This window comes from Argiope bruennichi, chromosome 1 (assembly GCF_947563725.1).
Source record: "Argiope bruennichi chromosome 1, qqArgBrue1.1, whole genome shotgun sequence".
NCBI classification, from domain to species: domain Eukaryota; kingdom Metazoa; phylum Arthropoda; class Arachnida; order Araneae; family Araneidae; genus Argiope; species Argiope bruennichi.
The window spans coordinates 139,453,891-139,467,283 of record NC_079151.1 but is presented as its reverse complement, the minus strand read 5'-3'; the positions used below and the strand labels follow the sequence as shown (position 1 = coordinate 139,467,283).

The 13,393-nt window shown below is 29.1% G+C and overlaps 1 protein-coding gene across 1 annotated transcript; it reads left to right on the top strand.

Moving 5' to 3' along the window:
• Window positions 1-4,630: 4,630 nt before the first annotated feature.
• Window positions 4,631-10,672, top strand: LOC129978803 (uncharacterized). Its single transcript, XM_056090665.1, has 6 exons — window positions 4,631-4,796; window positions 5,027-5,079; window positions 7,242-7,358; window positions 7,610-7,657; window positions 9,242-9,298; window positions 10,490-10,672. The coding sequence occupies exons 1-6, from the start codon at window positions 4,667-4,669 to the stop codon at window positions 10,547-10,549; spliced, it is 465 nt and encodes a 154-aa protein (XP_055946640.1). The 5' UTR covers window positions 4,631-4,666; the 3' UTR covers window positions 10,550-10,672.
• The last annotated feature ends 2,721 nt before the right edge of the window (window positions 10,673-13,393 follow it).

Genomic DNA, 13,393 nt, shown 5'->3' with positions numbered 1-13,393 from the left:
TATGGGAAGTGGTATTTTCTTTCACACGGTTTGAAGTTCTTTCACCAATTTTGGACGGTTGCTGCGCCCTTAATTAGGTGATTAAAAACTTCAAAGAGATTTTCTATAGGATTCAAGTCTGGTTTTGGGGCAAACCAGTCTAGTCGGCTCACTCCATTATCATCATACCAATTCATGGTGGACCTCACAGCATAATAACTGCCGTCATAATCGCAACATAATCGTCCTGAAAATAACAATGATCTAATCATAAAATTGTCGCAGTGTAGTAAAGCATATTTTTGTCTAAAATAGTGGAGTAGGAGTCAGTGTTGAGCTTACTATGAATTTGGATCAAGAGACCCAGTCCATATCACGATAAATCTCCACAGACCCGCCAAACTTTACTGTAGACACAATGCATTCTGGAAAGAAAAAAAAGAAAGAAAAAAAAACAGTCTCCATTCACACATCAAACCCAGACTCTGCCATCTAACTGGCAGATATTGAACTTTGATTCATCAGTCCAGAGAACCAGTTTCCACTCATACATGATCCAATTTCGATGTGCCTTGCACTACATCAAACGAACTGGTTTGTGCGGCTAGATTTGTAATCAAAGGCTTATGGGTGACAGCATGATCATGGAAACCAAGCAAATGTGCTTCCTTGCGGATGGTATTAATCGAAACAATAGTCACCGATGGTAGTTGCAACTCCAGGGGTAAGTGGGTCATCGATATTTGGTGCGGTTTCTTCGAATTTCTTTTTAGTACTCGTCGATCTCTATATCCTAATTTCTTGGGTCTACCGGGTAGAGACACATTCTGACAATCACCATTCACTTTCCACTTCTTAATCACAAAAGTCACTATCAATTTTGGAATGTTTAACTCACTATATATGTAACTTAAAAATCGGTCATTTCTATGATATCCGGCAAGTCAGACAGTTCTGAATTTCCTGAAATTCTGCATGCGACTAATGCCAATGCTATTTACTACATGATATTGAAGTACAGAAACCGTGGTGAATATCAGGACCAAAGTAACCATCATTTGCATGAGTATCGAAATACTTATTGGTGAATGGTGTCTTTCTTTTAAAATCTTTTAAAAAATAAATATAATAAAATATACCGTACTCCCTTACTTCAAAATTAAGATTTTATGTGTTCAATTTAAGATAAACTTTAATAAGTCATTAATTTTTGCTTTTAACGGTATTTTGGCTACCTATGTTTTCTTAGGATAGCGTATCATCTGATATTCTGACTTAGAAACGTGTATTGTTAAAGGACAGGGTGAATATAATTAAAGTTACGATTTCAAAAATTGATAATTTTAAAATTACTGATCAGAATGACTTGAAATCTTTGCAGAACAATCGTGAGGCAATGGAATTTTGTTTGGCGAAGGAATCAACATAATTTCAAAATGTGCCGATAGATGGAGCTGTCAGGGGTAAGATCAAAAATGGATTCGTAAAATACAGGAATGTTGTTAGCCAAAAGGAAGCAAAAGAGTTCAGGAGTTTACTAAATATTTATTAGCGATAAGACAAGAATACATGTTTGTAGCGACACTGACAATGATAAAAAAAAAAAAGGGCTTTATGGAACTAACATCTTATTGATGGGTGGTTAAGGTACAAGTTGTTCGACATGCCCTTCGCCTTATTCAGCAACTAATTGGAAGTGCAAAACGGCATGCTCCACAACAGATCTGAGGATATTTGCACTGATACAATGGATATGGTGTGTGATGCTTGCCTTCAAGTCTGCTAGATTCTCAATCCGTCAGCTGTAAACAACTTTCTTCTGGTACTGCAGTAAACAACATTCTAATGATCCTATCATCTCCGAAATAAGTACTCAGCAACAAATTCACAGGAGTAGCAATGTGCGGAGGTGTGACATCTTGCATGAATATTGTGCAATCCACACAATGACGCTGCTGAAGTGCCGGAAAGACATGGTTACTGAAAAGTGATTCATACCGCTTGCCAGTAACGGTGCAGGTAACACGAACCGACGATAAGCGCTGCCGTTATTCCGCACCATGCAATGGCCTTTTCAGACTGAAGAGGCAACGACTGTAGCTGGAATTGATTCTTGGTCGCCTATATCCTGCAATTTTGCATATTTAGAGAACCGTGCAAATGGAAATGGGCTTCGTCAGACCACAAAATGTCCCGTAGCCATCCGTTGTCCACGTCCATCCGGGCAAGAAATCGTATTGCAAAGATTCACGGGCTATCAGGTCAGCAGGTAGCAATTGCTGCAAATGAGTTATCTTTTACTGATAACAGTGCAAAATGTTCCGCAGGACTTTACGGATCGTCCTGATCAGCATACGCACTGCTGATTCCAGAATCACTGTTAGTGTATTCTTGCAATGTTGTAGCCACATCTTCCACTGGAGGAGCCGAAACCAGTTTCCTTCTTCTAACCCGTTTCACGTCAAATGAACCGGTCTCTTCGAATTTAACAATCATTTTTCGAAAACCAATTTTGGTTATTGGACTAGATTTTATGGATTTTAATGTTTAAAAATTCCTGATAGCTATAAGTGCACAGTCATCGTTCTTGTAAAAAAATCTTCAAGAACAGAGCAAAAACTTTCATCGTCAGAGTCAAGATTAAGCATTCAGGCAAGGAGCTGGTGCTCTGCATTTTTATGGTAGCTATGCCTACTGTGTGAATGGCATGTATAAGTAATTCACATATCTCCAGAAAATGTGAACCCTGGCAGTGCCATCTATAGGCACACTATTTTTTTTCCTTCGCGAAACAAAATTTCATTGCCTCACGACTGTCCGGCTAAAAGATGAACTCCTGACGCATGCGCAAAAATGCGGAGGGTTTATGACTACGAGAAGGAGCAATAATGGCCATATCACTCTTGTTCTTAGAGGTTTGTTTAAACAAAGGAAATTTAAAGTATCTTGAGATGAGAAATTTGCTTAAAAATGAAGAAAATACATAATGCTGTAATTTAAAACACTTTTCATATACTTTTGCTTATTACTGGGAAGTATTATTCTTATACCGGGGGATTCAAAAGTTCCTCAACATTTGAAAATTCAATTATTTACAAAGTAATATAGATAGAGAGGTAAAAATTGGCACTCATGCTTGAAATAACATTTGGTTTTATTAAAAAAAAAAAAAATGCAAGAAACGGCCAATTAATGGCTTTTTATTTGATAACAATATTACTAATTAGCTAATTACTAATAACGATTGATTTTTTTGAAAAGATTATATTCTTTATAACAAATTCTCAACATGTTGACCGACAACTATTCCTGTAGTTGACGAACAATGTCGTTAACATCACTGTAGAACATATCTGTAGGTGCGGTTAGAAATTGTCCACGAATATTGTCTTTTAGCATCCCTAATGTGAGTAGATGTTTGCTGTAGACTTGCGATTTTATGTAACTTCAAAACTAGTGTCATGCAATGGGCTTACATGACAGATTTAGTATTTTCGGTAGCTTAAATTCTGCAATTGTTGCAGTTGACGGATACTAGGATCCATACAACGTTAAACAAACACTCGTCATCTACAAACATTTTTTGAAATCTTTATTTCTTTCAATGAAATGAAATGTCGTTTCAAGTAGTATGTCAGTTTTTACCTCCCTATCGACATTACTCCTTAAATTATTGACGTTTTGAAATGCTAATTGCTAAATTTGGTGCTAATGCTAAATTTTGTATTATTTTGAAATTTCATACAAAACAATAATTTTAAAATATTTGTGACTATACATATATTATATTTGAATTATATTTTCTAGCCGAAAATGAAACTTTAAACAGACTGAAAGTAATTGAATCCTAAAATTCGCCTCGAATTTATTTTAATGCATAAGAAAAGATTATGATAAATATTTTATAATTTTTTAACTTGCAATTAAGAGACTGGAATATCTTAACTGGTTAAGTGCATTCGGAGTGTCTATACATCATTCCAAATTTTAATTTCGTCTTACTAGATGTGTCATTTTTTATCTAATGAAAATGAAATCTTATTCGCTTCATTAAGAATTTTGGCAAAATTTACTATGCAACTATTCCTATTGTGTTCGAAGAGCATATTGATCACCGTCAAACTTTAAAAAGAAGGATTTGAGTGACTTTAAAAATAAATTCCACAGTTAACAATTATAAACATTTAAAAAGGAAAGAAATCCCGTTTTGAAAAGAATTATTACATATTTATTACAATCATTTAACATTTTATTTAAGTGACAGAAATTTACTTAAGAATTTATTTAAGTTCATAATCTTTAAAAGATTATCCTGTTTTGCTTATTTGAAAATTTAATATATCTCATAAACTATATAAAAATAAAAATAAAAAATTGGGGCTTTGTTTGAAAGCTGTAAAATGGATAACAAAATCCTGGATTTGAGACGATTCGCAATTCCGATTTCTAAAAACCTGCGTCTTCAGTAAACTTTAAAGCACAATTTATTTGCCAAAACTTTTATAAGAAATGGGAATATAATTAAAGATAATCGAAGCAGTCAAAAGACATAAATTTTATTTATTTCTTATTTGAAGAAGTATTATGTTTGTAAATATTTGTGGCATATTTCTTCTGTTGTAGAGTATAAAAGCGGCTTCGGAAGACTTAAGGATCAGCTTGAACTTCAACAGAGCATCAGTGCAAAATGTGGAGCAAAGTTATCCCCACCGTTTTTGGCATCCTCTGTTTGGTGGTAATAATTGAAAGTAAAGTAGCTGAACCAGATAATCCGGACGCATATTACAAATGCTTCACATATGCCGAATGTGTTTCAGGTAATTATACTGCAAATTAACTGCAAAATAAAATGAATTAATTATAAAATTTTTTTATAGAAGTATAATTTATAATTTAAAATTTTCTTTCTAATTTTTTTCTTTCTCCTTTATTTTCTTTATAATATTTTTATTCTTCAACTGATAACTAATTTACTTATTGTGAATATTTAAAATCTTATAATTTAAAACTGTTAGGACAAAATAATTTAATATTCATATTGTTCCAGATGGATCAGCTAATCAGAAGGTATTGCAGTGTTTCAAAGACGTGCCTATGAAGGTAAAGCTTTTCATTGCTCAATTGGTTGTGGTAAATAAATAGTTTATTTTCTATGTTAAGAGGTTTTTCGTTTGTCAGTTCGTATTCATGCGAATGAGATAGAATGCAATTTATCATGAAAATACTAAAGTTTATCTTTTATTTTTTTATTTATATTTTTTTTGTCTAATTTTTCAATAATTTGCCTTATTTTATCCACTATATTGTTACACTGAAATTCGCACAATTTTCGTTGTTCTATCAAATATTTAATCCTCTGATTTTCTTACTTAATTGGAAGTCAATGAAAAAAGATGCGTTGAATATCTGTGTAGCTTCCCAAGTACCTCAGCGTGTTGCACAATATTATACAATATAGTGCTATATTATATAATATTAATCAGTATTACACAATATCATACAATATTAAGAATATTGATTAAAGTCATGCAATATTGTACAGTATTTATGTGCTACAAGGGTTGCAAGACGAATAAAAAAAGTGAAGCTACAATAGAGTGAAAATTAAAAGTAAGCGAACCAGACCGTTACGTTTTTTAATAGCGTTGCGTTACCATAGGAATTGCCTCCATTTTGAGAGTTCATTCACAAAATAAATAGAACATATTCAAAATTATTAAAAATAGCACGGCAAATGTGTCCCACATTTTAGTACATATACAGCCAATATCGCTTGTGCACCAGTTATCTAGATGATAAAAAAAATGAAGAAGTAGACAACAGTTTTTAGAACAATAATTAATCGGTTGAATTTTGTCCAATAATAGGTTTAATGTACTTGTAGGCTAAAAGTTATTATTTATAATTAATAATATTTAATAAAATTTTTTAATAGTAAACTTGCGCACACATTTTTAAAATATTATATTCACAATCGTAATATCTTTCAATTAAAGAAAATCTTATTAAAAAAGTCTTTTTCTATATTCACAATTGATTATATAAAATTTATAATTCAGGTGAGGTTTGTACAGAAGAGTAGATCTGTTTGCATATTTAAAGATAAGAAAATAATACAATATCTTTAGAATGATTCTTTATGACTTACTTTAATTTCCAAATGACAAGATATATAAAAAATATTTAACTCACATTTGAATGGTATGACTTGGCCCTGATACACATGTCGGGTTCATATTATTTTTGTGGAATACAAATGATTTCTTATTAATGAAAAAAAAAGCTCACAATGATCGTCCCTTCTTTTATTATTCCATTCCATTATTCTATTTTGTTATATTTTTCGAATGTGCTATCTTACTCTCTGCTTATGATGGAAATATTTTCATACATTTTACGAATGAAAAATTATATTAAATTCTGTGTTGTCAAGAAAGCATTATTATAAACTCGCTTCAACTATAGTATTTTTTTAAAAAATTGACAGTATTTATTTATATTTATTGCAAAAGTTAAAAGTTAGCAAATATCAAATCTGCCGTTGATATATACTTGATATAAACATTGTATGCGATATAGTTAAAATATACTTAAAATTAATGCTGGATGCCACACCATTGCTTTATACATAAAAAAAAGGTTTTTTTTTTAAATATAATATTACGATGCATAAAATATTTTCATCTGTATAAAACTTTATTCTGAATTCTAATGAGAAACTATCGAAAAAGTAAACAGACTATATTGAGAATTTTCAAATAATTATGAAAGCGAAATGTTTCCCTAAGTTATTAGTAATTTTTAATAAGAGAAAATTTAGTTTAACCCTGTTGACGAAATTAAATCAGAAATTAAAACTCGAACAGGAAAAAAAATAATGATTTGTTTTAATTTTTAAATAGATAATTATCAAACTTAGTATTCAAATTAAAGAAACATTTTTAATTTTAAACAAACGAGATTAAACCTTTTAAAAATATATATGTATCCATAGTTTTTTAAATTTAGTTAAATAAACAAATCTTGTATGCCATTCTATTTCTAGCAAGGGTTATTTTTCCAAACTCAGTTAAAACGTAAATTTTATATAATAAATAGTAATTTATATATTTAATAATCATCATCATTTATATCTTCTCTATATCTCTCTATATTTGTGAACCGAATCGGAAGAAAATTTATTAAACAACACAGATATCTGAAAGCTAAATTAAAAATTACCTTTTTCAGACTTGTGTACATAAATATGTTCTTGTTTTTAGAATCTGTACCCGATATTCACACATGTCAATTCAACTTTGCCTATGTCTTACAAATACCACACCAAGGATGTAATGGAAGCAATCCAAGAATACTGCAATGAAAGCGGAGATAATAGAGTAAGTATTTTTTAGTGGGCAATATGACTTAATCCTAATCTTAGAGCTTAATATGAAATGACTTAATATTGGAAAAGAAAACTTAATCGATTATTGTTTAAGATTGTACATTATATTTATTTATAGGTTGTTACGTTCAGCACATTAAATTTATTTGTTGTTTTAAAGTTGTTGTTTTAAATTTATTTATTGTTTTTTATGTTTCCATAAAACGTGTAGATTTCTTTCTTATAAATCTTTTTTTTTCACAGGTGAAAGCATTTGAATTGAATTTCCAAAGTCTTTTCATGTATCAAGATGTAAGTAGTATGATTTTAAATTCATTCCTAATCGTGTTCAATTGCTATGAGCAATGAAAATTTATTAATTTCATTGTCATTAAACAAGGAAAATATCAAATAGAATTTTAAATTGTTATTTAAGAAGTCTCAAATATCTTATATATAGATGGAGTTGATAAGTTTCTGATACGTTTTTCTCTTTAATTTTTTTGAAACGAAGGTATTAATGAATTTTGCTATAAAAATTTTGAAGCATAAATACTTCATGGAAAAAATCAGATCAAAATCTCAGAAAGGTTATCAATTGTACTTTTCATTTACGAAATTTCGGCCGTACAATTGTGAAAAATGACAGAAAGAGGTAAGAAAGGGAAATAGTTGTGCATTTATTGATCAATATGAAACGAAGTTTAAAAAAAATTAAGATGTATTGATTTTTATACTAATTTCTCATTGTGATTAACTAGTTCGGTTCACCTTGCCGTGGAAATATATTTTTTATCACTATATCACCGAAAACTTACATAAAATCCCTGCGATGCAGAATTTACCTTAGATTGTAAAAATCCATTTCTTTTTGCGCTATCTACGCACAAAAAGTGGAAAAATTTATAGTGTTCCTGTTTCGGCGTTACTGCTTTTGCTCTTCCTGTTTTTTTCTACTTATGATAATTGCTGTTTTACGTAAATCTTGATATGTATAGAAATCCTCAACTAATGTAAATTCGTAATTCTGATATGCAAAGTAATTCAATCGTTGTACCGATTTCATTTACGCACCTCTTTGAAAATGCGTTTAAATTTGCCTTCAGTTATGCCCAGATCATTACAATATTGCAAAGCAACTGCACTCGCCAAGTGATAGTAATGGACTCACAGGGTAACGGAAGCATCCCAAAAAATGAGAAATCAGAAACTTTCGGTATGATGGTTAATTCCTCCTCAATCTAAGATGTGGCGTCGAAACTAACTACTCCAATGGCAAGAGCAAGACCTCATATGAGACAGGTTATACCAAGGGTATTAATAAGACGTGCTTTCTACGAGACAAGTTGTGCCAAGGCCAGTGATGGATTAGTTCCCACTTTTTTTGCTGTCGAGACAATTGTAATTCATTGATCTCAGATGCTAGAATAGGACGAGGGTATGGTATAGGTTGGGTTAATGGAGCAGAAATGTACAATAACGCTTGTTTGAAACTTCGAATTTCAAAGAGAATCTTGCCGATGTCTCTGGAATATTGATATGATAGCATATTACCTGAAAACGCTACCTTATAATATATAACAAAGATTGCCTTAACTAACACTAAAAAAGAACAAATCTTTAGTTTTCAATTCAACTTAAATCTTTACTTTAAATTACAAGCGAATGTTTTAAATAAATGAATATCAACAATCTTTGATATCATTAAGTGGCCTTTGAGTGGTAATGAAGTGATGTTCTTTGTTACCGTGTTGTTAATGGTAAAAAATAAATTAAAAACTATAAAACGCCGAATTTTTACAGAAACTACATAAAGCCGTTTAACCCATATAAAATATTTTTGATACATTGATTTCAAACTGTTTTGAAACAATATGCATATCTATTATTTTATAGATGGTTTGCGATTCTTCAAACATGCCAACACAATGTCAGTATACAGAACAGTTGCTGGTAAGCACTTTTTATTATTCTTCGGATTTATTATTATTATTTTATTATTCATGATTTCATTATCTATTATTATTCATTTTATTGTTTGGTCATCTTTTTATTATTTACTCATTTATTGTTCTTAAGTATATTTTATTCATTATTCATTTTAAAATTTATTCATTTTTTATTAGTCATTCATTTATTATTCATCATTATATTTTAGTTATTATTCATTTTATAATTCATTCGTTTTATATTAACCATAATTAATCGGATAATTATTAATTCAGCATTTTATTTCTTTCCTTTTATTATCTTGAAGATAATTGGACATTTTACTTCTAATATTTTCTGGAGCAGTGGGATTTATTTACTGCAGTACTATTATAATACTAAGGTGTAGTACTATTATAATAGTACCACACCTTATCGAAAGCCAAATTCTCTGGCAAGAAAAATACCTCCTGTGATAAATTTACACTTCAATTCTGCATTTATAAAATTCACAGGAGTTGGTACACAATCGAATGACTACATCTGAAACAGTACTGTACAGAAGTCAAAGTATAACCTCGATGGTACTGATTCAGTAAAAAGTCATTCATGCAGATATTTTACAAAATTTATGGAGAAGGTTTACAAAAAAAGTATCCACAGAATTTAAAAGACTTATCTGCTTTTAACAACTGTGAGGAAATTTATGATCTTCATAAGACATATTTGCCGTAATAATTGAAACATTTATTATCTCAGAGAAGTGATCCAGAGATCAACATTTATCATAAATTTTAAATAAATCAATAAAGGCATTGCGAATTAGTGCCTTTAATGCAGTAATGAAGATATTTCATTCACCAGACGTTTTGTATATATTTAACCTCTTGAATGCTGAAATAATTATTCAGTTGATATGCGCGCATTTATAAAGATTTTTTTGAACTGCGTAAGTACTTTTTTAAGTACTTACCTAACTTACTTAGTACTTAAATTATAATAAAATAATAATTACATTTGACGTAGTTTCACAATTCTAATCAGAATATTTTAACCATATATGCATATTTCTTTTCCATTATTCATGAAACAAAATTAAAGGATTATTTTTCGATCATGCATTATAACTTGTTGTTCGTTTATTTTTTTTTTTGTGTGTGTATATTTATTTTCATGAATCGATTGCTTAGGCCCAAATTTTACTTCTTTTTTCAGAACTGCTTTTTCAATCTTCTTGACAAACTGATGGGAAGCAATAAATGCAAATTGAACTGATGATGCATACTTATATCAAACGTTGTTTCTCCCCCTGAAATCAATTAATAAGCAATATTTGAAATCTGTCATTTACTTGTAATCAACATCAGATGTTTTCCTGAAATAAAATTATTCTATTTATTTACAGAAAGGCGTTTTAAATGAATATTTACTATTGTATTTTTATGAGAAAAAACATTTTACAAATTAAAAATACTTCAGATTCCTGCATCAGTTTAGGTTGTGAAAATATTCCACCAATGCCTTGTACACTTTTATTCAAGCTGTATTTTCCAATCAGGAGTGTTTATCTTCGTAAATTATGATTTACTTACGAGTAAAAATAATGCAAAAGTTTTCATTCACAAAATTTCAATTTAATATATTCTCAGATATGTTCATGGATTTAAAAAAATAATACCTATTTTATAATAAATGCATATATGATTTTGACATATATTATTCAGAAATATGTAATATGATGCACTATACATTGATTAGAACATTTTTCTTAAGCATTTTCTGTCAGAATTTTCGCATACTTACAAAATATGCCAAGTTTATTGTAAAACAACATCACTGTAAAAAACTGAATCCGATATTCAGTTTTTTTATCTTTGAAAGATTATGTATGTCCCATTCTTTACGCCTTTTTTAAAAACTTTGAAACTCGTGACAACTTTCATTTATTTTCAAATGTCTTAATGAGTTTTCATCATATTAAAACGTTTTTGATACGAAAACTTACAAAAGAAATACTATTTAAAATTGTTGAAATAGCAAATAAAGAAATAAAAAAGCCTTGATATAAATCCGTCACTTATTTCATTTTCATTAAAGAAAGTGAAGTTAGATTCATTCTTCATATTCTGTTCTTCTGATTTACACATTTTGTAACATCTTTTGAGGACTTTTCTGTATGCAGAGTAATATCACAATAATTGCAAAATTATAGAATATCTATAAAATTACTAAAAGGTGTGTACATTCATATAGTTCAAGGTTCTATGAAAAGCTATTGGAATAGTTTAGTGTGATTTGTTTAAGCCTTTTTTCCAGAATATTTGCTTTTAGTATAACTGCAGCTGTTACTTTACTGAAAGAGCAAATTTTTCAAAGCCTCAAATACATATCTTGATTAAAATGATGTATATTTGTATAAAAGTTAAAATAATTTGCAAGTATAAATCATGAAAATTTAAAGTTTCTATAATGTCCTATATTTTAAGAAAATTAAAAATACTCAATTTTAATACAATTAACTAAACACTAAATAATCTTCGGATTTTTAGAAATAATCTTACTGGTACCGAATACTTTTACCTCTTCGGGTTTGATATGATTTGTCTTTTATAATTTTACTTCATTCTGCATTATTTATATTATTTCTTCGGACTTCTCCCGTATAAACAGAATGATAAGGGAGACACTTCATTCTGCTGTTTTATTTTTTAGCATTAATTTGCAACTTCCATAAAGTATCAATTTTGAATAATGAAAAGGGAAGACTATTCTTAATGATTTCAAGCATTTTTTTGCATACTTTTGGTAAAATTATTTTTAAAAACTTAAATTTGATCTAAAAAATTCGTTTATTGTTGCATGAATAATCACGTAAAATATATTGTTCAAATTTAGATATTTAAAAATTGGCATATTTCTAGCCATATTTGTTGAAAAAATTATAACAATGGCAGAAGCAATAAATAAGTGATTCTTTCATAATTCTAACATTACTGTAAATTCTATATAGATAAACATAATCATAAATTATTATAACTAAATTATATTGAAAATTTAAATAGAGTCTTATGATGGGTTTTTGTAATCAAATTACTAGAATCTTAGAATTTTTAAAAAACAATATTTAATGTTTAAAACAAATGTTCTTTCACATAATAAAAAAATAAAAACACATATTGAATAATTTAGAAATTACTGATCCAATAATATAAGCATTCTTCCTTTCTTTAAATTATCCAGTCATTTAAATTTCCTTTCTTTATTTGAAAATTCATTTATTTTCTATTAACGTTATTTATGACTTTGAACTCATTTCATCAATCAAAGGATATCTTTCTAAAGCAAGATGTTTGCAAAATGGACATTTTTTATACAAAAAAAAAATATTACCTAAGACTCTTCTTCCCAGACAGAATCAATAGGCATATAGGCAATCAACTGGAAATGTGGTCATAGACCAGTTCATAATACGAATGTAAGAAATGAAAACCCAATAGTTTTGAAAATAAAGTATGTGAAAATCTATGTTAGAAGGCTGAACAAATATTAATTCAAGTATTTCTAATTAAAGAAAAATGATCAAAATATGCATCAAAGTAGAAAATATTCTAGAACTAGAAATACTTACACTGTATTTGAATTACAGAAAGTGAGGTATTTATTTTAAACTAAATTCATCAAATATTTTGGCTTTTAAACATTGTGGAAAGCTTTTATTGTTGAAGTATATCCTGGAAAATCATTCATTTTAGTTTTCGATAAATTATTTTACGTATAAAAGCGATTATTAATGAGTTTTCCACAAAATATATACTATATACAGGTGGTAAATAAATTAATGGAAACACATACGAGTACAAGTAACATTTAAGAATGCTTTTTATAAGCTTAAAAATATAATGCTAGCTACGAGATTTTTTAATATAAAAAGTATATATCATAGTAGTTAGAGGTAACATTAGTGAAATATAGTAAAAAGAAGTTCTGAGCTAAAGTTCTGGTTCTGGGTTCACCTCATTATTCCACTCATTGGCAGACGTTCCCCATTTTCACTAAAGAATAAAATATTATTATATAAACAAGTTTTAAGATCTATACTGACTTATGCTGCACATTAAG

Coding starts and splice junctions, on each gene's coding strand:
- LOC129978803 (XM_056090665.1), top strand. CDS start 4,667: ATGTGGAGCAAAGTTATCCCCACCGTTTTTGGCATCCTCTGTTTGGTG. Junction 4,797..5,026: donor ATATGCCGAATGTGTTTCAG/GTAATTATACTG, acceptor ATATTGTTCCAG/ATGGATCAGCTAATCAGAAG. Junction 5,080..7,241: donor TCAAAGACGTGCCTATGAAG/GTAAAGCTTTTC, acceptor TCTTGTTTTTAG/AATCTGTACCCGATATTCAC.